Raw genomic sequence first — 25722 nt, 5'->3', positions numbered from 1 at the left:
GGTGCAACAGAGTGAAAGTTCACTGGTAATATGGTGAGACGTTTGTAGCTAGGCACCAAAGTATGAGGAGAAAGAGGGAGGTTATAAGCCCTGTACTCTTAGAAGAAAAGCAAAGATCTCAAGGAGCATGGCAGAATCCAGGAAAGGATGTGAATATGTGCCAAATGGGGGTTCATGAATCCTGCAGTTCATGGGAGGATTTGTTTCAGTGTGATCTAGCTTTCCAGGTCCATGCTGAGGTCAGTGTTTTGAGCCAGGGTGGCAGCACCAACTGCTGCCACAGGGCAACCACTCCTTTCCCGAAGAGCAGTGTGTGGTCATCACCAGCAGTGCAAGGTTGTATCCACATGGAAATGCCCTGTCTCCTGCTCCACAGCAAAACGTGGCCCCTCTGAGTGCATGGCCTTGTGGAGTTGAAGGTGGCTGGGACAACACGGGTGCAGGAGCTGGTCTAGCCCTTCTGAGTATCTCTGTGTCAAGCCTCACAAGCCTTTTTCTGGCCAGGGAGGGCACAGAGAAGCACAGCCCCCACAGCAGCTCTCCCACCAGCTCACCCCAGGCTCAGCATGCATCATGTTGTCTGCTTCTCCAGGGAAAGTGGGAGTTTGGGCTTGTGACCCCACTCTTCAGTGTGGTCGCGGCAGCCCTGAGCATCCCTGGAGATGGCAGCAGGCCCAAACGTGTGAGCAGCCTCGGATTGCACCGGGGCGAAGCCCACAGCCCCGGGTTGCTCAGAAGAGCAGAAAACCCGCAGCACATCTCCCCACGGCGCGAAACAGGAGCGCGGCTCAGGCAAGAAGCAGGCAGGAAGAGAGGTAGGAAGGTAAGGCGGGGATCTGGGGAAGGGCCAGACGGAGAGCGCTGGTGGGCAGCGGTAGGTGGCGGCGGGGCCGTGCACCCCGCGCTGCGTGGGGGGGCCGTGCGTGGGGTGCTCCGGTTCACAAGTGCCCCCTGCTGGCACCGTGCTCCCTGGGTGCTGGGGACGGACCCTGCGTGTGCGTGCGCGCTGCGGGCTCCAGCCCATGCGCTGTACGGTGCAGCTACGTCCTCGGGTAAGCTTAGTGCAGCTGCCTTGATAGAAACGCTGCTTCCCAGAGTGCCAGCGGGACAGACATACGCTCCCTCTCCAGAGGCGTGGGATGGGGGGAACCGTCTTTGAGGTTCTTACTCCCTTCAAGGCACGCAAAACCCCAGGGATAGCCGCAGTGTCTGTCTCCCTCTCCCACTGCCTCTCCCGCACTCTGGAGCATGCTGAGCGGGTGCCTGGGCGAGCGTCACTGGTGCACAGTGCCACACCAGACGGGCACATTCCTCGGGTTTTTTTCCAGGGCCATTCTCAGGGCAGGGGCCAGAGGCAAGGTCATGACTCCGTATCACCGCGCCGCAGAGCCACGAGGCTGAGTGTCCCAGCGTGGGCCCCGGCTTTCAGGATCTTGCTGCACAAGGCCATCGCTTGCTGCTGTGTGGGCTGCAGAGCTCTTCTGCCAAGGCACTGGTTTAGGATGACGGTTGGGAAGGGCTGACTCCAGCTGGGGGGACAGGTAGCAGGCAAGGCAGGCAGACAGCAGAGGAACAAGTGAAGAGAGGCAGAAAGCTCTAGAGATCCAATAGCAACATCCAGCTGCCCTTTGCTGAAAGCCCAGAAGAGTCAAATCAGGGAAAGCACTGTTTCCGTGGAAAGAAGTCTCACGAGAGACCAGACAACAAGCTTTGTCTACAATTTGCAATGCTCATTACTTGAAATAAAGGCTTGAAACTGGTCCAGCTTGGCAGAGTGCGAGACTCGCATTTGACATCATCTTACAAACCTGGAATTTGGATTTTGCACAATTTGCACAATTCTTCTTTCATTTCTGCTGCCAAAGTGAATCAGTTTTGTGGGGTGGTTTGCACAGTGCAGCAATTTGGGAAGGGTGTCAAGCAGCCCTGAAATAGCCAGTGCTGACATCATAGACCAACTCCTGCTAACCTCTTTGCCTCCTGAACCGTGCCAGCAGGTCCTGCTGCAGATTGAGGGTGTCCCATACTCGTGACACCACAGGTGCATAAGCCTGTATCTCCTTAACAGCCCTACGGGCCTGATTCCCCCTTCCGTTTCAGTTGTAGCTCATCCAGTGACAAATGCCCATGTCAATCTTTTTAACTGTATGGTGCTAAGCTGTGTCTCATGTCTCAGGTCCCATTTTGTGTGCTCACCTTGGCAGAGAAGTGAGGATAATCCTCTGTAAGAGGCACACAGTCAGGCCTATCAGAGTACAGGGAGGTGCCTGCAAAGCTTCAGTTGTGTGTGGATTGAGGTGTACAAGAGAAAAAAATAACCTCCTCTGCAGGGAAACTCATCACCGCGCAAGAAACTCTATTGTACCTGCAGCTACATTCATCTAAGTGAAGAGAGACTTCCACCATTTGTTAGTTACAGTCTTTGGCATTTTTAACCTGAATAGTTCCTTTATCTGTTTCAGGGTTTTTTTATAGCTAGACATTGTGGCTCAGCCCAAGGTATGGTGCCATACACATCCCATTCTAGCCACCAAAATAAGGTTAAACGGGCCTTGACAAAATCTGGCTCCAAAGCCTGCTGAGGTTGGGTCACTGCTGCACTTGGCCAGTTCCTTGCAAGGCTCATCTCCTGTTGGTTTGGGTGGCTCCTGCTGTAGTACTTCCTGTAACATACAGCCCGAATCATGTGTTACAGCAATTTAAACATAAATCCATTTCAAGGGTGCTCAGGCTTTGTGCTTGTCATTATCAGCACTGCATTTCTTCTTTATGCCTTGCTTTGCCTCCTGGGACAGACAGCAGCAAGAACAGCATCTGTCCAGAGGTGCCAGGACCTGGCTGAGCCCTTGAACATTGTATTTTCCAGAGCAGAATCTGGGATGAAGGTTACACAAAAAGGTGTGGATTGGTGCCACTGTTGAGCTCATTTTGCCTGACAGGTTCACAAAGGGGAAACTTTGCGTTAGCATCTGGCTACTCAAAACTAAGCTGCTTGCAATGCTTCTAGTTCTGCTCTGATCTGCCAGTACAGATCTAGATGGCCATAGCGTGAGAGTAAAAAATAAAGCAAAGAGATGTGAGTTAACTGAGGATATTGCTATCTCAACATAAATAAGATGTCTCAGAGAGAACTTTGCTCTGCAAACCACAAAGTTCACTCCGCAGCTTTTAAGAGGAATAGAAATCAAAAGCTGCAGGAATGCACTGGAAGAATCAGGATGGGTCTCACTGGGGGTGACAGTACCCTTATGTTCGATGATATTTGTTGTGGCTCCCTCCTGGCATTAATTTGTACATACCCAAGTAGTTAATAGGTCATGTGGAAAAAATGATACCTGCACAGTAGATGGTCTCTGAAGTCAGAAGTATCAGGCAACCTCAAGGACACACAGTTCTGCTTTTATTATCTGCGTGTAAGACCTGCTTCATCCTTCTCTGGCAATTTAGCTAAAGGGGAAGTGTTAAGCAGCGTGTGTGCCTGCACGTTCACTGTATAAACAGCGAGTGCACTGGAAAGCATTTAATTCCTTGAGTTTTCTTCAGATGGATGCTGCACCCCTGGACGTGTAGAAGAAAGTGGAGACAAGTGTGAATGTTACCAGTGGCAACGTGGAAAGTTGGCCAGGCGAGACCGGGTGATCCTGCTGCCAAAGATCCATGCAAATGCAGCACCACTGAACAACATCCCCTCAATGCACGGGGAAACAAGAAGACTTCCCTGATTCTTTTACATTGCATCCCTCTTTACGTTAATTCATCCTGGGGTAGCTTTGGGGGCTTTAGCAACTGGCAGATTGGGAAGACCAAGCCTTCCCTGCAAAAGCCAAGAAGCCTCCTCCACAAATACGTGCCAAGAGCAGCTGTCGCTTTGGAGGGGAGAGCTGGCATATGTGCTACCCGTTTTCCTCCAGCGTGGCACTAAATGCAGGATGATGACAGCCTTCAGTCCTACACAAGATGGAATCAGCAGTGCTGAGAAAGAAGAAGGTATAAATGATTGAGGCCCAGTACAGGTTTGTTCATCCAGAAACAAACTTCAGGGAGAAAGAAACTCCAAAATCTGATTTTTTGGTAAATTACAGTGGGTGCAAGTTCCCAGATAAACAAGACTGAACATCGGTGTGCTTGGAACAGCCGATATACCTACTGCTGCTGCCAGCATCCACGTTAACTGTGTCAGCTCAGAGTAGGAGGGCACAGTCCCGCAGCGGTCCCAGCCTGGCTAGCTCAGAGCTCTGCCTGTCCAGCCCAGGCACACAGACTCATCCTCTCCCTTCTGCCAGCTTGGTTTACCCCATGCTGAGCATCTATGGGGGAAAAAGTAAATCCATGTTTTTCTGCTGTTTTATCTGCTGCACTGAGGATTTGGACACCTGTCCCTCACATGGGAGCACGTGGAAAAAGGAAGGTTAATACCATCCTTAAGCTGCCAAGGAGCTGCAGGGTATTTGCAGGACCGCAGATGCATTCAGAGCATGTTGTGCAGTCCAGAGGTCCAAACAGACAGAGGCAAATCCAGGGGAGAGGAGAGGCAGGTGTCCTTGGGTTGGGGTGAGCCACAGCAACTACTGCCCAGCTACAGTGACTCCAGCTGGCAACTGAAGCAGGGGAAAAAGGTGTGCAATGATGCTCTCCATAGCCTGCTGCACCTCCACGGTCCAGCGCACAGCCTGGCTTGGTGGGAAGCTCTGATCTTCTCCAGATGAATGCCACCTCGGCCCTGTCCCGTTTGCTGGTGGAGTGTCAGCAGGCAGGAGGACTCGTCTGTGTATTCACCCGGTCTTGCACTCTCACAGCCAACAATGTCACCGGGAAATTTTTGAGTCATCAAAGAAATAATAAGTATTATTCACTGCCTGCCACGTGGGAGTATTTACCTACACTAATAAAGAGAGGAGGGAGGCAGCCAAAGGTGTGGTCTGGATCCTGAAAGTCTGGTGAAACTGCCGGGAAGTGGTGATGGCTGATCCCTGCCCCAGTTACGCAGGGAGACCTCCTCAGATGTGAGGTTTTGCTTCCCCTGTATATCCAAAGCAAAACCTCTGGTCACCTGCATCTCTGCTTTTTTTGCATGCAAAGGAGAACAAATCGGTCCTTCTCCCTCCTACTCATGAGGAAACCTCAGGGTGAGCGGGGAGGCAGAACGGAGACTATCATCATCTCTGTAAAACACATCTGGAGGCAGGGAGGAAGCTAAGGATGAAAATGAGTGCAGTAGTTGCCCTCCTCCTTTTTACTTGCGCCCTCGTGCAATGGGAGGATAGATTGCAGGCTCCAGGCTTGGGCTGCACGAGGTGCTGTGTAACCCTGTTCCTGGGGTACTGCAGTGTTTGTAGGCCCCTGGCATTTGCTGGTATGCAAAAGCCCTGGGAGGATCAGCAGAACAGGAGTTAAAATATCGGTGCTAGCGCAGCAAGCCAGGAGTCCAAGAACAGCCATGAAATCTGGGAAAGGCAACAGATAAGAGCAAGGAACCAGCAGGTGCTGGGTGGAGCGGTGACGACACGAAGGCCACACTACAGATAAGGCCACCAGGGAGGTGTGGAGCAAGAGCGATGTGATGCAATCTGGCTTGCCCTCCTGCCGTCAGTGCCCAGGCAGACGGAAAACCTGCAAACAGCGCTGCGGTCACCCGGGAGGCAAAGGCATGATAAGGGCTCAAGATGTGAGGAGCGATCCCGGGGCGGGGGGGGCGTGGACATGGGCGGGAGGGTGCTGGTGAGCGTGTGGGAACAAGAGCAAAGGCAGGGGCAATGCCGCGAGGGAACAAGTGTGAGGTTGATTTTGGAAGTAGAAACCTCCTTCTGTGTTGCCGCCATCTCCAGCAGCGTTTCTCTGCCTTGCTGGAGGCGAGACGAAGTCTCTGGACCTTCTACCTGCACCTCCTGCCCTTCTTGCAGGGCTGCGGCTGGCGGGCGTGCAGGGAGGAGGCAGCAGAGCCAGGACCCTTGCTCCTACCCCAGAAGAAGCCGGAGGGGAGTCCAAGGGCAGCCCCAGATGGAGGGTATGGGGAGCAGCTCCCCCATGTGCTGCTGTGCCACTGGGAGCCCAAGACCTGCCGGGAACAGCAGAAGGGTCCCCCTCTTCATGATATCTGCAAGGCAGAGGAGGAAAGGCCACGCTTAAATGCGTGACTGTCTCAGACATAGCTGGAGCTGTGTGGCCAACATGAGGGCAAGCAGCCACCAGAAAACCTTCTGTCCCACCTGGGGAAGAATTTCCCCACCTCTTCTTTGAGGGGGGTGGTAGGCAGGACTTTCGTCAGGGGCTGCAAGCCTGTGCTTGAGAGAAAAGCAGGAAAAGACAAAAACAGTTTGCAAGAGGTGATTTCCCCTTTGTCATCTCTTAGCATGTCATTTTCATTTGCTCTGTGAAGGCAACAGCATTTGAATACCACTGAGGAACCAGGTGAAGGAAGATCAAGCCTCATATCAGCCAATAGCTTTTCCCTGGCACCACACGGCTTGCTGCCTACGGCACAGAGGGGATGCAGACGTTTCCTGTCACCCTCCATCCAAGGAGAGTGATCTGGAGCACACATGTCCCAGCTGCACAGCCCCAGGCCATCGCTCCTGCACTGCTGATGGCATGACCCGAAGAGCCAGGCCATGCTTGGAACCAGCTGCATGGCATGGTTCTCCGCAGCACGGGCAGCGGAGGCATTACAATCAGCATTTGGGTGGTTTTTTTGGTAGCAAAAATGTTGAAGAAGACAGTGAAGTCCCATGATAGCCCTCATCCAGGGCTGTGCTGAGTGTTGGTGTTGTTGTGGGAGCAGCTTGCAGGAGGTGGCCCCATGTTGTCCACATAGTTGAGTTTTGGCTGAGACCAGATTTGCAAGGTGGGCACCTAAGGAAATATATCCATGTGTGCCAGAGAGCAAGAGCTGCTGTGTACCCAGGGTCCAGCGTACCGGTGGCCGGGCCCTCCAGGCTTCACCCACCAAACCTCGTGCACAGCAGGGCTTGGTCAGGCCATCCGTGGCTTTGTATATGGCCCACTGATGATGGAGGCCTCCCACCTCCCTGCCAGTCTGGGTTGCCCACCCTCTGGGGTAAGGTTTCTTTCCTAACTCCCAACCTGAACATCTCAGGACTGCAGTTTGTGCCTGTTGCTTTTTATTCTGTCATCTGGCACTACCAAGAGGAGGTTGGCTCCATCAACTGCCCTTCCAGCAGTTGTAGGCTGCTATCAGATCCCCCCCTTGGCCCTCCTCTGTACTAGACTAAACAAGCCCAACAGGCCCCCGTGTGCCTCAGGAGCAACTGCTAATGCAGTTAAATATTTACTTTAGTTGAGGGATTTCCAAAGTGGAATAATAATAAAAGCCAAAGGTTATTGAACTGTGTAAACTCCATGAAGAGGGAATATAAAACATGTGCACAGCCGCCTCGGCAGAGCGGAGGAATGGTTCTGCAAGGGGAGCCCTGAATCGGTCACTTTCCCCCTTCTCAAAACCTGGTCACAGCCCTGCTGAGTTGGGCGGAAGGACCTCTCAAGGGCAAGGATGGAAGCAGCCCTGTGCAGGGTCTGTACCCTGTGCTGGGCCATGGGAGATGCTCACCAAGCCATTCCCTCTTGTCTCAGCTGGCTGAGGCCAGTGTGTACCTTCCTAAGCCTCAGGCAAGACTGTGGGGAAGAAACCTCCCGAGCACGGTCACGGTCAGCTCCTCAGCAAGTGCAAATGTGCATGCTGCGGGTCTCTGGAGCTCTCTCAGCTCACTGGTGGTTTCTGTAGGACACTGAGCCCCTGCCTGCCCCTTGTGCACACAGCATCTCCTACCCGCTCCCAGCGTGGAGGAGGCCTTCTGTCGCTTCTGGCCCAGACTTCATCTCGGCAAGCCTGTCCCAAAGGAGTTTCTGGTCAACACTGGTCTTCAGCTATGACATCAACTTTCCAGCCAGCGGTCCTCTTTTCCATCCTTCACCCTTCACCAATTGATTTTGATTCACCAGAGGAAGGTGGGGACAGATGTGGAAAATTCAGCTTCTCAGGAAGAGGTGATGAGAATGCTTACCTGGAAAAACTGATGTCAAGCATCCAGTCTTGTAGGCAAAGCAGCTGGGATCTTCTGGGTGGTGGTGCTTGCTGAGAAGTCCTTCACTGAAGGGCTGGCATCTCTTACCACTGAGGATCCTCTCCGGCCTCTCTGTCCCCTCCCTGCTGTATGTGCTACCTCTGCATATTTAAGCTGGGTATCCATGCACACAGCCCCCTTCCATCACACTGAATCTTATGATAAAGATCATTTTGTTCTGTTCGTCTCAGCTGCAACCATTTATGTGACCAAGCTGAGGAGCAGAGCAAGGTATTAAACCATCTACAATGATGGATAGAGGAGCACAGGCAGCGGCTGCACCTGCAGCTCCCTGCTCCCACTCAGCTGAATTTCATTCCCTCCAGCCCCTCTGCACCTCCAGCCTGTCCCATCCCACCCAGCAACAGGGTGGGCTTGCAGCAGCATGACGGCAGGCCTCCTGTGTGTTTCAGATCCCCCTCCTGGGGTCCTGCCCAGTGCGTCAGGCAGCTGAGCATGCAGCTGGCCGAGTCTCACGGGATAACACTCAGGCCACAACGCAGCCACCCAAATCAACCTGAATTTCCTGGCTTTTCCTTGTGAAGTCTCCCAACCCAAATGGAGATACCTGTCACATATGAAGAATGGTGGCTGCAAAGCTGGAGGGCTGGTTCAGGCAAGATACACCCAGAGGTAAGCAGGCTGGGTGGAGCGGAGAAGAGCAGCATTGCCTAACCCAGACTACAGTGCAAAGGGATTGTAAAGCAGCCTCCTGTGCCGGCACCTGGACTGGCAGGTGGCACTGGGGTAGCTTATCAGCTGCATGAGAGCGCCCAAGTGATCCCTCTGCGTGCACAGTCCAGCTGTTCCCAGTACAGATCAAATGCTGCTCAAAATGCTGCTTTTCCCAGCGCTGCTGAGATAAGCCAGTGCCCTCCCCTATAAAGGCAGCCACGAGTGGAGCGAGGTGCACGAGCGTGTGTGCCTGAACTGACCATGCCTGCGAGGGAGCTGGTGGTGGTGGCGGTGGTGGCAGCACTGGTGACTCTTGTCACTGCCGGTGGTAAGTCTGCTCTGCTGCCGGCAGCTGGCTCTTCCGTGGCCATGGGAACCATGGAGGGATCAAAAATGGGTGGGAGGGCAGAAAGACCCAGAAACTCTGGTTTGGAGAGGAGGTGAGGAGGGCAGGCAAACACAGTGGCAGTATGGTGGGAAAGAAGGACTGGAGCAAACACACCGTGCCTTGTTAGCAGTTCGGGGCAAGGGTTACAGGCTGGTTTGTCAACCCTATTACACTCGGGAGAGGGATGGGATAGATGACAGCCTGCAATGCAAACGGGAACCAGGATCTGGGGAGGACAGCACATACACAGGGGTGGTAGCTACTGTTGTTCCTGCCTCCATGAAGACCTGCAAGTCTTTGCAAGAGCGTTATGTGCTCAGCATATTCACGTGGGAAGCAGCTCTTTGTAGGCTCTGGAAAACCAGTACTACCTAGGTGCACGTAGTGGTGGTCCTGCAGCAGCCTGTGTGTGAGCCCTCATGCTCCCAGGACATTCGTGCACTGCACAGATGGACTGTGAACTGTTGCTACTGCTCTGCTGACTGCAGAAAAGGAAACCAGCGAATGCAGCTCTTCCTGGGGGTGGCTGTTGTCTGGCTGTGCAGTGTCACAGAGCCTCAGCCCTCTGAAGATAAACCATATCCACGTGCAGCACTGTATGGGTTCACATTTCCTGGGATGTGTTGGATGCTCTGTGGAGCTCCTGGTCCAGAGATGGGGAGAGAGGGCTGTCGGGAGATGGATTAGGGGGTGGCAACAGGCGTTTCCAGCTTTGTCCCAGCCGGCTCAGCTGCGGATGGAGACTGTGCACTGTGCTGCTGGGAGGGTGGGGGCATGGCATGCAGCAAACTGATCCCCCCTCACGAAACCCACACAGCTGATCCGGGTTCTGAGTGGGCCCTGCACAACCCTGCCTTCCCTTTGGTTTAGAAGTGACCCTCTGTCGATGCCTCATCCTCCTGCCACCGGTCACAGGTGTGCCACACTTACGGTTCTCTGCTCTGTTTCAGGAGTGGAGCTGAATGAAGGGAATGGCCTGAGGAGGGTAAGAGGTTTCCGGTTTTCCTTGTTCATAGCTTGAGATGGGATTTAGTGCCTGGCGTGCCTGGGAGAAAGGCTGTTCCCAGCAATCATCCCCAGCCTCATGGGTACTGGTGCTCCAGCATCAAACCCACATCAAAGCCCAGGCTGTGAGTCCCACTGAGGGATGTGGTGACCTCTCCTCCCTGTTTTCCCGCTCTGTGTGCACACCCTCCCCTGTCCAGGGCAGATGGAACCAGGTCACCAGTGGCACTTGCTCCTGCCCGGGTGCTCTGAGAGGAAGAGATGGGTGCTGCCAGCATTGAAATGTGCGCTGTGGTTTGTCCTTTCCAGCCTGTGTGTGGAGACATGGTTGAGCTACAGGCCTGCCCCCTCCTGCACTTGCCTGTCTGTGGGACCGATGGGAACACCTATGCCAATGAATGCCAGCTCTGTGTGCAACAAATGTAAGCTCATGCCCTTGGTAGAGACCTCCAGGAGCCTAATTTTGGCCGCCTGAAACTGGGTGCTTGTGAAATCGTGCAGGCTCTCCCATGCCTGGGGAAAGCCATGGCAGACGGGAAGCACACGTGTTCCTGCTAGCAAAGTGGAGGAGGACTTTTCCATGTCAGCTGAGCTGGGCGCTGGGCTGTGAAGCCTGTGCGTGCCCGCGGATAGGTGCAGGCATGCCCCCAGCCCTTGCCTGTAGGTTCCTGTCCCATCCTTGGCACCACGTTTAGTGACTGCTGTGCACCTGCAGGCGGAGGGATTTAGCTCATTGTGTTGGCAGGGGACTAATCCCACAGAAGAGCTGTATATTCATGCATTGGATCAGCTTGCTAAATCAGACCACCCTGTGGCTGCATGACCAGGAGATCCAAAAGGTGAGGTCAGGAGTCCATGGCAGGAAACCCTCCAACACAAGTGCCTGCAAGCTGGCAACAAACCAGATGCTCCACAGAGGACGGGAGAAGGTCCCACCGTCTGTGCTGACTGCAATTAGAGAAGGGAGAGTTGAACTTAGATGGGCAAAAAGGTCAACTAGGCATCTAGTCTGGACAGTCAAATAGCATCACTAAGTCCTTCAAAGGGACCTCTGCAAATGCAGATGCCCAGTTATGTCCGTCACGGCTCTTTTGGCAAAACTTCAAACAAAAGGTACCACCATAAACTTGAGGACTAGGGCAACAAGGACTTCATGAGAAGCACAAGGGTTTCTTTGGGGTAGTGATTTTATCCAGGTTGGGAAGTGACTGTCTGAGCAGGGGTTCTGGCTAGAAAGGAACCGAGGGTGAAGATCAGGTTGAACACAGGTCAGCAGTGCACATGCATGGCAAATAACACAAACTGTGTGCTGGGCTGCAGGAGGAGAGGGTTGACCAGCTTGTCAAGGGAAGCTGCAAAGAGGTGTGGAGAAGCTGTGTCCGGCTAGTCTGGGGAAGGGGAGGCTTGGGGGGATCTAGCAGCAGCCTACGGTTGCAAACGGGATGGGGCTACACCCTTCTCAGTGGTAGCAGGTGATGCAACTTGAGGCAACAGCCATAAGCATGTATGCTTATGTACCCCAGACAGTACAAGTTGGACAGAGAGGAAACCCCCTCCTCAGGAGGGTGGTGCACCAGGGAGGTGGGGGGGCTCCGTCCTTGGGGGTGGTGGTGGTTAGGGCTCAGACAGAGCCATGGCCACCTCAACCTCACACAGGGGACAGCCCTGCTGGGAGCAGGTTGGGCTGGAGACCCACCACCGGTGCTGCATGCCCGCCGAGGGGACGTCTGTGGGCTAGGATGGCATGCAGTCACAGCTTTTTAGACAGGAAAATGAGTAAGCCAATTTTATAATAGCTCCGTTCCATGGGCTGGACAGGAGCCAAAGTATGACTTGGGGAGGATTTTTTTGAGCTCTTACTCTTTCTTCCTATGTTATTCTAGGAAAACCAGGCAAGACATCCGGATTTTGAAAGATGGGGAGTGTCAAGATGTCTGAACTTTCTGGTAGCTTTCCTGAGCCTAGAAACAGGTGATTAATTGATCCTATGTGCTCTGTGCTGATTGCACATTTAAGTTAGCAGTGGTGAATAATAAAATGACATGCACAATCTTCTTTCAACAGCAGTTTTTTATGCAAGGCTGAGGGAAAAGAGCACAAGCCAGTTCCCACAAAGGGCTACTAAAAGTGTACAGTCAAGACATTAATTTCAAATCCACATCACAAACCAGGGCTCTGGACTGTGAGTATTATTTTACCCATGTTCCTGTGAGAAAGGCCACATGCGAGTAGCAAGAAACACCCAGATCCGGTGAAGAAGGTGCTGAACAAGTGCAGTATTTTTCTGTAGGAGGCAATTTAGCAAAGGGAAAGTAAAGTTTCTTCAGCGTGGGAGAAGACAACTCCCTGGCTCCCTAGTAAACACCACCACTTCCAGAGCTGATGTAAACTGAAAATAGTAACATCTGCACTTCTCATATTAGACGTTATTCAGCTTTTTACCCAAGAGCTTTTCACAACAGGAATCAGCCCAGATAACACATGGGAGCATGGAAAGAGCCTGAGTGGAGACTCTGAATGCAAGGGACCCCGGATCTCTGCTCCAGGACTTGAGAGCAACCTCCAAACTGAACTAATTACCCAGAAATGCTCTCCAGGAACTGCAAGTTCCCAGCCGGTTGCCAAATTTCAGGTCTAAGTTGCTCCTGGTGTCAGGGCACAGTCCAACCAAGGTAACAGTGTAAGTGTGCATCAGCAGTCTTTGGGGCTCTCTCTGCTCTTTCGTCTCCCAATTCCACCAGCTGGGACACAACTCATCTTTCATGAAATACCTGTAATGAGGTTGTAAAACTTGGGTATGCAAGGGGCTCACTTTGCTCGCAGTGACAGAGATCAGAAGGCACTGGCTAACCCAGGACTTGCCTCCTGAATTCAGTTCAGTCCTGCACCAGATGTTGTATTTCTACAGAATGACTAGTTGAGATTTCTCTCATCAGCTTCAGCAAAGCACTGGGTTGCTTTGAAAAGTGCTTCAGTGTGAACTGAAACCCTCCAACGACAGAGCTGTGCTCACCCACAGGGGATGATGCTGCTCTGACTTGCTACTATACTCACATGACTCAGTTGCAGGTAACTGGGTAAGGGTCCTGGGTGCATCATTTGGTCAAGCAAGCTCCCTGAAGTCAGTGACCACCCTGCAAGCCTGGGAGCTGTGCCAGTGTCATGGCTACTGTGCTTGGCCAGCTGGTCATTTACTCCAGGTAGAACACCACAGCACTGTAATGCATGACAAAGCCATTGCTGATAGGTAATGGGCACAAACTTGGTCATAGGAAGTTCCATCTAAACATGAGGAGGAACCTCTTTCCTTTGAGGGTGGTGGAGCACTGGAACAGGCTGCCCAGAGAGGTTGTGGAGTCTCCTTCTATGGAGATACTCAAAACTCGCCTGGACGCATTCCTGTGCAACCTGCTCTAGGTGAACCTGCTTGGGGGGGGGGCGGGGGGGGGGGGCGGGTGTTGGACTGATCTCCAGAGGTCCCTTCCAACCCCTATCATTCTGTGATTCTGTGGTTTTTATGCTGCAGCTGGAAATAGCATTGAGGAGCATAAAACAGCCATGCTTGGTCAGATGGGAGATCTGTCTGACCAGGTGTCCATCATTTTCTGGCCCAGAGAAACCTGCTGTCATGAAAAGCTTTTCTCTTATTAAAAGCGCTTCCCCAGGCTGAAAAGTCTTAGCCTGGCTACTTGCTCAGAGTTGTCCAGATCTTTGATAGTCCCTGTTTTCCTTCCCTGGACCCTTTCCACTTCTGCAGAGGAGGGGACACACCTTGCCCACTTGTCCACAACTGCTGCTATTACACCATCTGCTCATTTGTCCCGGGGCTCTGCAAGTCTGTTTGCCACCTTCCAGTCCTCAGGTAGCAAGGGAGAGGTGGTCTGGCTGCGTGTTGCTCTCTGCATTGCCAGTCCTTCTGTGCCGACCTTCAGATGGTGTCTCCCCTGCACCATAGGGAAGGGCTATGGTGGGGTTATCACCCCCAAAACACTTCCATGGTGAACAACACAAATGCATTGCTCATTCCCCCCTGGGATTTTCTGCTCCTGCTGCTGCCAACCCAGCCGCAGGCAGGATGTATTCGGGCAGCTCTGTCCCAGCTCTCTGCCAGGGCTGAGGGGAAGGTTACGCCCAGTATAGCATGGGGCATAACTGGGACCCGTTCTTCCCCAGGGGGGGCACCGGCATCTCAGCCCCATGCAGTGGCTCGAGTCATGCAGGCAGAGTAGCTGCAGCCCGTCACTGTGTATCCCATGAGAGCCACGTCTATTTATTTGCAGAGGCTAGGAAAAACCAACACAGACAATTCGGGGGCTCTTCTGAAGAGCGAAACCGCATGCCTCCAGCACAACATGGAGTGTTTATTCAGAAACTGCAGAGCTAAAGCACACACTTGCGTGCCTGACCTGCAAGGTCAAAGCGTGGGCAGCCTCAGGACAGGGTCAGCATTGACTCTACACACAGCCAATTCAGAGATACCCATCCTCCCTGGGGACTAGTGGATTTGCTTGTTTATTTCACGCAGTTCAAGAGCGAAGGGAGTGATTTAATATCACCACAGATGTCAGGGGCCAGTGCAGGACGGCTGGATCCAGCCTCGTGCAGAGCGCCTGACTCTGAAGCCTGGCAGATCTGTGTCTGGCAAGGTCAGCTGGTGGACACTAAGATGCCTGCAAAAATGCATTGGTCTGTGGCAGGGGGTATGCACATGGATTTGCACTTTTGCGTACAGTCTTGCCTGTTGAATTTATCCATCTGTTTCCCATCTTCTCATGCTTCAGTCAAGGCAGGGGGAGGTAGGGATTATCTGCTTTCACAGGCACCATAGTTCGTCACACAGAGCTATTGGTAGTCCTGCTCCCGGAGAAGCGTGTTGCAACCAGGCAAGTTGCCCCCAAACCTGCCTCAAGTCAGGGAGTGAAGGACAAGCCTGAAAAATGCTCCTCTGTCATTGTCATGCAAGACAAAACTGGAAGAAGTGCCCTGACACCCTGCTAGAGTGACAGCGGCGTAGCTCCCCCAGCTGCCCATGTTGATCCCCCAGATAACCTTGGGTTCAGGGCTGCGTCCCTGACTGCAGGAAGGGATAGGTAGGTCTCTGGATATTGCCTTGCAGTAGCAATGCCAGGCAGGGGTAAACAGAGATACCATTGAGACTTGTCAAGAGCTTTGACTCATACATAGATCCAAAGTCTGGTGTTGCTGTGTCTGCAGTGACAGCAGTCCCAACAGGGCCAGGAGACAGGCCCAGTGGCAGGATCCAGACCCAGGTCCAGCTGTCCCTTAGACAAAGCATTCCCAGGGCTTTTGGGTAGTGAAAGCCATGTGGGGGACCGGCAGGGTGAGATGTACCCAACATTGGGGGTGTTCCCCTACCAAGCAGCTCCAGTGACACTCAAGGAGTCTGTGACATTGGAGCTGCCCAGGTTGCTGGACACCTGGTTGAGCTCCTCCAGGTCCTCACCTAGGAAACTGGATGCATCAGTGACATTGGCCCAGTGCTAGCTGAACTGAAATGTGGAGAGAAAGGGGAGGGAAGCAGCGCCTGGCATACTGTAAAGTGTCCAGCTGCAACAGTTCGTGCAACTGAGACTGGCCAGAAAGTTTAACCTACTTGCACAAATTCATCCATAGCAAAGGGGATGCAACTTTGGCCATAACTGCTACAGACCTCGGCTGGAGAAGAGTCTGCTGTGTTGCTGGTACTTGTCAGGGACAGGGAAGCAACACTGGGCTCTAAAATAAGCCCAGTGTCCCAGGCATTGTGGGTGAGTCTCTGCCGCTCAGTCCCTCCACTTCAGAGCAGAAACAACTCGAAACTAGGCGGTGGAGTCTATAATTTCCATACTGTTATCCATCACCAAAGCCTTCCCGTGGGATAATAAAATCACTGCCTTGGCATTTAAAGTAATTCACACACAAAAGCCAGATCTCTACAGGGATGTCAGTCCTGAGAGATGCAAGCCCAGGCTCTGTTAAGATTATGAAGCCCATCTATTCCATTAAGCACCTGTAAAGACTCTGAGAGCACAGTGACTCTTCCTTTTACAAATGTTCTTTACAAATTTATTGATTTCTGCCCAGCTAGAAGATGGCTGGAATGGAGAAACATTCACAGTACCAGCTCTGCAGTGTCATATGGCAATGTTTTGCTGAGTCAAGAGTGATTTATCAGACCTCACCAGGCTTTGGAGTGACTGAGTAGATGTGGGGTGTGAGAAGCTGAGTTAGCCACAGCCTGAGCATGCACCCAGTTCCCATGGAGCACTGAAACACCCAAGGATTTCCACCCTGTCTTCCATGTTTCATATCACCTGCAAGCAGCCCAGAATATGTCAAGCTCTTTGTAAGAGCACTTCCAGACGTGATATCCCTCTATGGCCAGGCATATAGAATCATAGAATAGAATCATTTAGGCTGGAAAAGACCTTTAAGGTCATTGAGGCCAACCATTAACCTAACACTGCCATGTCTACTGTTAAACCATGTCCCTAAGTGCCACATGTACACATCTTTTAAATACCTCCAGGCATGGTGACACAAACACCTCCCTGGGCAGCCTGTTCCAGTGCTTGATAACCCTTTTGGTGAAGAAATTTTTCCTAATATCCAGTCTAAACCTCTCCTAGTGCAACTTGAAGACATTTCCTCTTGTCTTATCACTTGGTACTTGGGAGAAGAGACTGACACCCACCTCGCTACAACCTCCTTTCAGGTTGTGGTAGAGAGCAATAAGGTCTCCCCCTCAGCCTCCTTTTCTCCAGACTAAACAAACCCAGTTCCCTCAACCACTCTTCAAAGGGCTTGTGCTCTAGACCCTTCACCAAATTCGTTGCTCTTCTTTGGATGTGCTCCACCACCTCAATATCTTTGTTGTAGTGAGGGGCCCAAAACTGAACATAGTATTCAAGGTGTGATATGTTTTCCTTCTTCCCAAGCACTATCTTTGCATGGTAGAACATCCTGAAGATACAGTTTTCAGGATGTCTGTATGAGGCAGGGTGACCCCAGGGTCATGCAGCATCACACAGTGCTGGAACATGGACACCCGCACCATCATGGGACACCTTGCCTTCACTTGTGACTGAGTTACAAGAAACTCCCCTATGAATGACTTGGAAGCCTCACATCTCTTTATGCCACCCATGCTCCTGGCCCACCCTCCCATATCAGAGCCTTCCCATATCTGCTCTGCTGCCACCACCCTGCTGCTTCTTTTGGGTCTGTTAAACCTGCCCCACCTATCTGGAGGTACCATGTAATCTGCAGTGGACACAGAGGAAGAGCCCTAGAGCTAAGTGGTAACTCAAGGGATAAGCAGAAAGGCAGCAGAGATGACCACAGACCCCCAGGCTACATCTTAAGAAAACCACATGCATGAAATTTCAAACTCTGGAGCTTCCAGGGATCTAGAGAGAGAACCAGCAGAGAACAAATGCTGTACATTGAAAAAAAAAACCAAACAAAACCCTGGCAAAGACTGGAGGCAGGCCAGATCTGCTTACCCCTGAGGAGCTGCTCCAGGGCAAGTCTTGGGACTGCACAAGGAGGTGGGATCATGGGATCATCCCTGCCATGAAAGGCAAGCAATTCTTAGAGGACCTGGGGAAAGCCATGTTGTTGGGTTCTTCTACTAACCTTGGAGCCACTTTGAATTCATTTGGAAGGGGGAGGTTAGGAGCACTAGCACCTCACCAGAGCATAAGCAGTTGAGTAGCTCAAGGAGAAAAGTGCTCGTAGAAGCTGAATCCCAAATACTACGGCACTGAGCATGTTAGAAACTGGCCAAAGTGGTGACAGGTCTCTGGTCCAGCAGAACTGTTATGCACAGGTATAATCTTAAGCTTTTCTGCACTATCCCAGCACAGGAACCTCTAAAGGCAGTTTGCAGAGGAGGCCAGGATTCCCAGCTCATCGCACATGCAGGAAACTGAGGCAGACCGACCTGGGGGTCTGGCCATGCAGACTGCAGAGCCGGGAGCAGGATTTCAGGATTGAAGCCGTTGTACCAAGCAGAAGCTTCCCCTTTGCAGCTATACTGGCCCCAAAGATGGTCCTATAGAGGCTGCGTGAGAGGTCTGGGGCTGTGATGGGCAACAGGGAGCTAGGAGCAACCACTAAAGAATATCCTCCTCAGGGAGCAAGGGACCAGCTGGGTCTTCCCACTGGTTTTGCTGGGGCTGCCCATTGCCATCTTGCTTCATGAGGGAAGGGTTTTGCTCATAGCCTTGACCCACCAGGTACTGGACCAACAAGTCATTGGGAAGTCCTCACCACGCACCGGGCCTTGGCTGGAGTCCCAGTATGGATGCATTATTCTGACTGGATTTTCCAGGAAGGTAGTGCAGCCAGCCCTTGGACAGTTCACATGAATTTGGCTTGGGAGTTTCCAAAGCATGTGATGCCACACCTGCCCTGACCTCCTGCAACAGATAGTCCTGCTGTGAGGGGGACTGGAGTGGAGACAGAGGTCCCTTCCAACCAGCACTGCTAGCGTCCTATGCAAACACGTTTCAAACAGCATACGGCCCGTTTCAGACCTCACAAGGGGTCCTCGAGGCCTAACAACACCCTGCATCTCACTCTGGAAACCAGCAGCGAGGCAGTGCTGCATCCTGCCCTGCTGTGCAGCTTCTCTCTACTGTAAAGGAGGACATTTGAGTCACAGTTTAGCAGCAGTGAGTGTAAATTTCCTATCTGAAATGGAATTATTTGCTGTATAAAAGCACTAACATGTTTTGCAATCCACACGGTAAATGCTGGGCAGAGACTCGCACACCTTTGCACTCTGATAAGGAGAATATTATTACCCTACTAGTGGCCTGGCCAGATAAGAGGTTTTGGGCGGGCAGTCTGCATTTTTTTCAAGCTGTCATTATGCTGCACCAGTATCTCCAGATGCCGCTCCCAGGGAACTAAGCTGCTTTCTATTTAAAACTGCAAAGAGCAATGGAGAGTTTAGGAAAAGACCATGCTTATTCGGACTCTTCCCTGCCACCCTCTGCAGCCCGTGAGGAGTATGCTGTACCAGGTAATGACGAGACCACTCCTGACTTGAGTGTTTGGAGAGAGGAGAGAATGATCTTTGTCACCAGTGGTTTCTAAAAAAGGAGTTAATAATTACCAGTTTATGCTTGGGGGATGGAGGATGCACATTTAACTGCAAATATATGTGGCTTTTTCCATGTTGTGTTTCAGATCACAAAGGCAGAAGCACCTATAAAGGCTTTTCAACTCAGACAAAGTCCCTCCGGCAGCATCAATATATTGTCTGTTTGCAGACTGGCAATACTGTCTCATTGTTCTCTTAGCTTGATGGATTTTTTTGTCTTTTCATTTCATTTAATCTCTGTATCTTTGTGTCCCCTGCTAAATAGTTTTTCATCAGGATGCAGATGTTCTGCTGTGATCTTTCCTGCCTAGTGCTAGCAGGTGACAGACAGCTTTGGAGCAGCTGTGGGAGTGTTCTTTTGGATCAGTTGGAAGTGAATGAGGGGGTGTTTGCTACCTCTGCAAAACAATTTGCTTAGGGTGGGTCGGGAAGGACACTGACTGCAAGCACCTAAAAATGCTTTTATGGCTCACAAGACATCTTGAAAGGGAAAGGAAGTTACCTTGGCTGCAAAGGGATGTGCAAGGGATTTATGTACTTCAGCAGTTAAACGGGAGCCCTGTGCAGATCCTGCTACTGCTTGTAACTTGTAACTTCATCTTCCCAGGCAGTTTCCTGCCTTTTGCTATGTGGATGGCAGAGTCATCTCCTGTTAGCTGTGCCTTGCTGCCTCTGATACTCCTTCACATTGGGCAACAGCCTCCCATTTGGGGAACGTCTACTCGGCTGTACAGGCCAAGCGCAGTGTTTTTCATCTCAGAGGCTGACACCATCTCTGGTCATGCTGAGATGCCCCTGCCATCACTGAGATACTCCGGCACTGTCGTTGCATATGGCCTTCACATCTGTATCGCATCCTGCTGTGCCCCTTCTCTTTGGTCTGGTTAGTCTGGATTTTTATTTAGGAGAGGAGCCATCTTCTCGTGTATGGCTTTACTGTGCTCACAGCGAAGGGGGCTCTTGGAACTACCATACAAAAACCAGCAATAAAAGAACAGAAAAACTAATAGGCAACAACAGAAAGTAGGATTATTTTTTATTTTGTGGTTGTGATGGTGACTGTTGTTACTATTAGACAGCACTTGGAATACCATGCCCAGATTTGGGCAACTCAGCAAAAGAAAGACAAAGGCATACCAGGATGAGTCCAGTGTAGGACCACTGACACTGCTAAAGGCTGGAGCAGATGACACATGAGGACAGGCAGAGGAAATCAGACTTGTTCAGCCAGGAGAAGAGAAGGCTGAGAGGGAGATCTTACTGCAGTCATCCTCTGCCTAACAGGGGCTACAGAGATGGGACAGCCAGACTCTTTTTGAGAGGAGGAAGAGAGAGGAAACCAGGCTCTTACAGGGGTGCACAGGGAAAGGACAGGAGGCACCAGGTCCACATTGTAAACATGGCTGGATAGAAAGGAAAAAAATTAACAGTGAGAGTGTTGCGGAGACCAGAGAGGTGGGCTTTGATGTATTCCCAACTTCTCTGGACAAGGTCCTGGACAGCCTGATGTAATTTTAAAGTTGGCCCTGCTTTGATGAGGACACTGGAACAGAGACCAAAAGAGATCCTTTCCAAGCTATATTTCTGCAAGAGTATTATTAATTATCAGAAGTGTCTTGTGTAAAGATCTACTTTGGGTAGAGGTTGGCTCCTGCTGTCAGTTTTGCTTTTTTCTGCCCTGGACTACGTTTTTTCTTGCATTTAACAGACACGTGGGATACAAGAACCGTAGTCCCAGCTCAGCCTTGGAAGCTCTTCTCATCTTGCCAGTTCTCCCAGCTGGGCAAGGAATGACAAACTGACTGTTCTTCACTGATTTGACCTAATACTTTAGTGTGAGCTGAGGCTGTTTGTGGAAGGAGCTAGGTCTGATTACATCTGGAAGGAGCAGATTGTAGTCTTACTTTTTCTTTGTGTGGGTTTTGTTGAAACTATGAAAATAAGCACTTTTGTGACCTCTTCAGTGTACGCGTGGGAAGAGTGCCCTCTCCCTCCAGGCCCCAGGGAAGTGGTGTTGCTCCTGAACAATGCCTTTTGTCTCAAGGGAGCAGTCTCATGCTACTTGATCTAAGCCAGGTCTTTATTATCACAGGCTGGAGTCCAAACTAGAAAATTCAGGGCTGACTGGATCAGAAACCACAAGACCGTACTGCCACATCATCAAGGATGTTGTCTGTTAGGACAAAGACATGTGGGAGGAAGTTCAGTACTACCTTCAGTGAAGTCCAGGAATTCATTCACCCAGGTGTAGATGGCTGAGATGTCTTTGCCTCAGGAAGCCATTTGGAGCCCTTTGCAGCCAGTGAAATGGGCACAACTTACCTTGGCCTGAGAAGGCATTGCACAGGGTGACTGGGACCCGGGGGGTGCTCCATTCTCCTGGGGGCTGTAGGTAACCTACACATCTTGCCCAAATGCTGAAGTTAGTGTTGGAGCTTTCTCACATGAGTCAGTCTGTCTTCAGCCCTGCCATAGTCTTCTTCATAGCTGCAGACCAGCTTGGGATTGCTTGTGGGGTCTTTGGGACCAGTCTCCTCACACCCAGCAGTGTGTACTAGCCCTGTCCTGGTCTCTGGTTGGGTCACCATCCCCTACAGGGTCTCAGCCTAAAACACATGAGCATCTGTGTACGGGAAGGCCTGTGCCCGCTGGCTCACCCCCTCACCGCCACAGACCTGTTCCTGTGTTGTAGGGCTGGCTGTTCTGCAGGGCAAGGCTTTCTCCTTAGTTAGTTAGAGAAGCATCTTAATAGCAGCAGTGGCCAGTTGCAGCTATTTGGGGAAAGGGTAACAACGGAGCAAACATGAAGAATTATCTTGCATCCTCTAGTGACGTCTGGCCAAGGGATTTCATGGTGTCCTCATGGCACGGGAAGCCTGCCCCGTGCTTCAGTCAGGCCCCAGGTCCCCACAGTGGTGAGCAGGTTGGACAAGGGTCACCCCAAGGCTGCAGCAGCACAAAGAAAACTGCAGCTAGAAATTTAAAGTAACTTTCAGCGCAGGAGCCTGGGAGCTTTTGGTGGTGTGTCCTACCCACTGAGGCTGAGTTGGAAGTACAGTGCCCAAGCAGTTTCATACCAAGACCCACTTCATGACAAAAAGAGCATGGCCTCTTGCATCAGTGCTCTGTCACCAGGCAGGGAGGGATCGAATTGTCCCTTGGCCAGGATGTCATGTTAGCACTCAGTTTGTCCTTGTAGATGTCATCATCACCCGCCGCTTGAGAGACCGGGAGCTGCTCCGCAAAAGAAAAGCAGAAGCCCAGGAGAAAGACTCAATTCAGTGGGTTCTGAGGTAAATCTTGCTTATGCTGAGGAGTAATTTTCTTGGTGCACTTAACCTGATCGCAGGCATGGCAGCCCAGCCCTTCCATCTTCGCACACGGACAGAGACAAGCTGTGGGGAAAGGGTTGCCTGCAGCGGGTCTAGGCGGGCGTTGAGGGCCAGAGATGGATGGGAGGTGGGTTACGCAGGTGGTGGGTTGGGTGGCAAGCAACCCTCAACCACAGCGTGGGGCCGGGGAAAAATTTGGTGCCCAAGCTCCCAGCCCTCTGTGCGGCCGCAGGAGGCTGCCGTGCAGGGCTGGGGAGGAAGGCTGCAGAAGTGCAGCTTCTGCAGCTTCTGCTGGGATAGACTGGGTCACGATCACAGCCGGGGGTGCGGCAAAGCAGCAGGAGGGAAAATCCTCTGCCCCACGCTCAACGCTTCACCCCTGTGAAATCCCCTGGCAGGGAGCAGGAGAACAAACGGCAAAGGAGAGGCAGAGGTGCCAGGCGAGGACGGGGCCGCCAGCCAGCAGTGGAGCCCAGCCTGGAGGCAGAACTGGAGCCGGACCGCCAGCCCGACCCACAGGAGGAGGCTGAGCCAGCACCCTCCCAGCTGGCACCGCCTGAGCCAGTGCATCAAGAACAGCCACTCGTGCTGACCGTCCAGGACCTGGTCAGCGGGATGCAACCGGGAATGGCAGAGGGGGAGCTGGCAGCCAGGAGCCAAGATCCCGCCGGTGAGCTGCCAGAGAGCCGCTGGCCCCGTGGGGGCTTGGGGGTCAGTGCAGTGCCGCCTCTTGAGGACTGTCAGCCAAGGCTGCCCACCTTATCAACTACCAGCCCATGGCACCACTAGGGCACGTGTCCCTGCCCCACCAAACATGACTCGGGTAGCTGGGAAAGGGGCGGGGGGGATGTTGGGGCTGTGGGGGCAGATACTGCTTTCCAAGTCATGGGGAGGGACAAAAAGCCCACTTCTGTCAGGAGAGTTGTTGGCATGGGGTCTGTGGTCCCTGGTCCTAAACAGCTCCTTGTCCTAAGGACACCTCTGTGGCTCCGCCAAGTCAGGTTAGGGCAGAGATGCTGTGGAGAGAAGATGCAGTTTCTTGAGGCCAGCACTGGTCAGGGAGATCCAAAGCCCGGACACGCTCTGTCAGCAGTCCACCCGGTTTTGGGGCTAACACCAGAGTTGTGGGGAGGGAAAGGTGGGCACTAGAGCAAGGGGTGGGTGTCTGCAGGGGACTGGGACCTGCCAGGACTGAGGCGGCACAGAGCGCACTAAGCTGGTCTGAATGGCAGATTGCCGTCTGGGCTCGGGAAATCCATTTACAGCTAACGCAGCTTGGGCCAGCAGGATTTGCTCCTAGATCTGGCTTGGGAAGAGGAGAGCACGTATACTTTAGCAGTCAGTGGGTCAAGCATGCAGGTTGCTTCAAAACCAGGAAAACCTAGGATCTACTTCAGAGGAGGTGGGCATCCTCTGACCCCCAATTACTGCATTTCCAGCAATGTCTGTGCCAGGGGAGAAGAAGAGGCCTCTCACTATGGAAAACAACAATCCTGCATCTTGGGGACTGGGGCTGACTGGGGCACATCACACCAGTTCAGCTCCCAGCCCTGAGATCTTCAAATGGGCAAGCACTGGGGTTGCATTTGTTTGCCTCCTGCCTTTAAACCCACTAGGGCTTTACCTTCTCCAACTCCCCTCCACAAACCCTGGGACTGCCATGTCCTTTGAAAAGCAGGCAGGCCACCAGGAGCTACCTAACATTACAGGCAATTGGAGGAGCCTGTCCATGGGGGCTTTAGCATGGCATGGAAGTGTAACACACAAAAGCCCCCCAATATGAAATGGTCTGTCTTTTACATGCCTTATAGGTGAAGAGGAAGTGCTGAAACCAGCCGAAGCAGAAATACCAGAAGCTTCGAATACTCCTCTGGAAAATGACCACCAGGATAACGAATACAGCACACATGTTCTATTTTAATTTTGTTTGGGGATTTTTTTTAATGTTTTTGACTCCTGCCTGACAAACTCTGATAAGTACTGCAGAGTGATTTTGACCAGCTCCTTCCTTGTGAGTAATAAAGCCCATATTCTCCTGGTGACTCCGCTTCCTATGCTTCTTTCAGGTTACGATGAGGGGGAATGCAGTCATCTGCGCAAAGGCAGTCCTTTGGGAGTTGCCTGCTGCCTGCGGCTCAGGAGCCCCCCTGCCCTCTCTGCTGGCAGGCTGTTTTACCTGGGCGGTGGTCCCACGGGGGGCTGCACGGTGCCCCACCATGCCGCATAAGCGTACACACCAGTGCCCATCCACGTTTCTGAAAGGCATTTCTGATTTGCAGAAATGCAAGTGGCGTTGCAAAGCTGAAAGCCACCGTGATTTTTAGCTGGTTGGAGCTGCCTAGCTGGGGCTTCTTCCCGCACCCAATAAACCCTACAGCCCCTCCTTGTGTTATTACCTTCAGGCTGAAGGCCTTTCTCACAGTCTGTTTGCCTCCCCTGTAAACAGCTTGCTTTCCTAAAGCCTGGACAGTGTTTCATTTTCAATTTCTGGGCAACCTTACTCCGACCTTGCTGAGCCACCACGTTAGGCAAACAAAAGGTGGTTGAAAACAGCTGACTGTGACAGTCTGAAACTCAGCTGAACCATACACTTTTGTCAGGGAAATGCCATTCAGGGCAAAGACAGGGGCCACTCTGCACAGCTGCTGTGTCCCTGGCTCCCCAGCCACACACCCAGGATTTCTCCTGAAGCCAGGAAGGAATGGGCTGCCGTCTCTCTCTTCCCACATTTTAGGTCTTGTGGTCTTCTCTCCCATGCGTGGCAGAGGCGGTGGCTCTCTTACGTTCCTGTAATATCCTTACACAGACGGTCTTTCTCCTCTTGGGGTGGGGTGGAGGTCTCTATTGCCATTATCTGACTTACCAAGGGCCTGTCTCCCAGGGTACAGGGCTGGCCAGGCCCTGAGGTCACCCTTGATTTGGGGGATTTATGGATTTTTTGTGTCTCTGGAGATGTTGCTGCTGCTGTCCCAGAGACCTACAGGCTCTGCGTCCCAGCAGATGTGACATCTCACCAGTGACACCAGTAACACTGTCTCTCCAGTGACAGGATGGACATCACTGACACCCACCTCTGCTTTGATCCCAGGGATGTCACATGAGGGGCAAGTGCTCACAAGAGCTTAGCACAGC

At 52.2% G+C, this 25722-nt stretch overlaps 2 protein-coding genes across 2 annotated transcripts; both read left to right on the top strand.

The window, feature by feature from the left end:
• Positions 1-9014: 9014 nt before the first annotated feature.
• SPINK4 (serine peptidase inhibitor Kazal type 4) lies at positions 9015-12084 on the top strand. Its single transcript, XM_059834359.1, has 4 exons — positions 9015-9081; positions 10092-10126; positions 10456-10568; positions 12030-12084. Exons 1-4 carry the CDS (start codon positions 9015-9017, stop codon positions 12082-12084), a joined length of 270 nt encoding a protein of 89 aa, XP_059690342.1.
• A 6988-nt stretch (positions 12085-19072) lies between these two features.
• On the top strand, positions 19073-24610 carry HEMGN (hemogen). Its single transcript, XM_059834306.1, has 4 exons — positions 19073-19177; positions 22458-22551; positions 22989-23260; positions 24402-24610. The coding sequence occupies exons 1-4, from the start codon at positions 19096-19098 to the stop codon at positions 24509-24511; spliced, it is 558 nt and encodes a 185-aa protein (XP_059690289.1). The 5' UTR covers positions 19073-19095; the 3' UTR covers positions 24512-24610.
• Positions 24611-25722: the final 1112 nt, after the last annotated feature.

Source organism: Gavia stellata, chromosome Z, assembly GCF_030936135.1.
Source record: "Gavia stellata isolate bGavSte3 chromosome Z, bGavSte3.hap2, whole genome shotgun sequence".
NCBI lineage: Eukaryota > Metazoa > Chordata > Aves > Gaviiformes > Gaviidae > Gavia > Gavia stellata.
The sequence above is the reverse complement of the archived record's forward strand: the minus strand, read 5'-3'. Positions and strand labels throughout refer to the sequence as shown.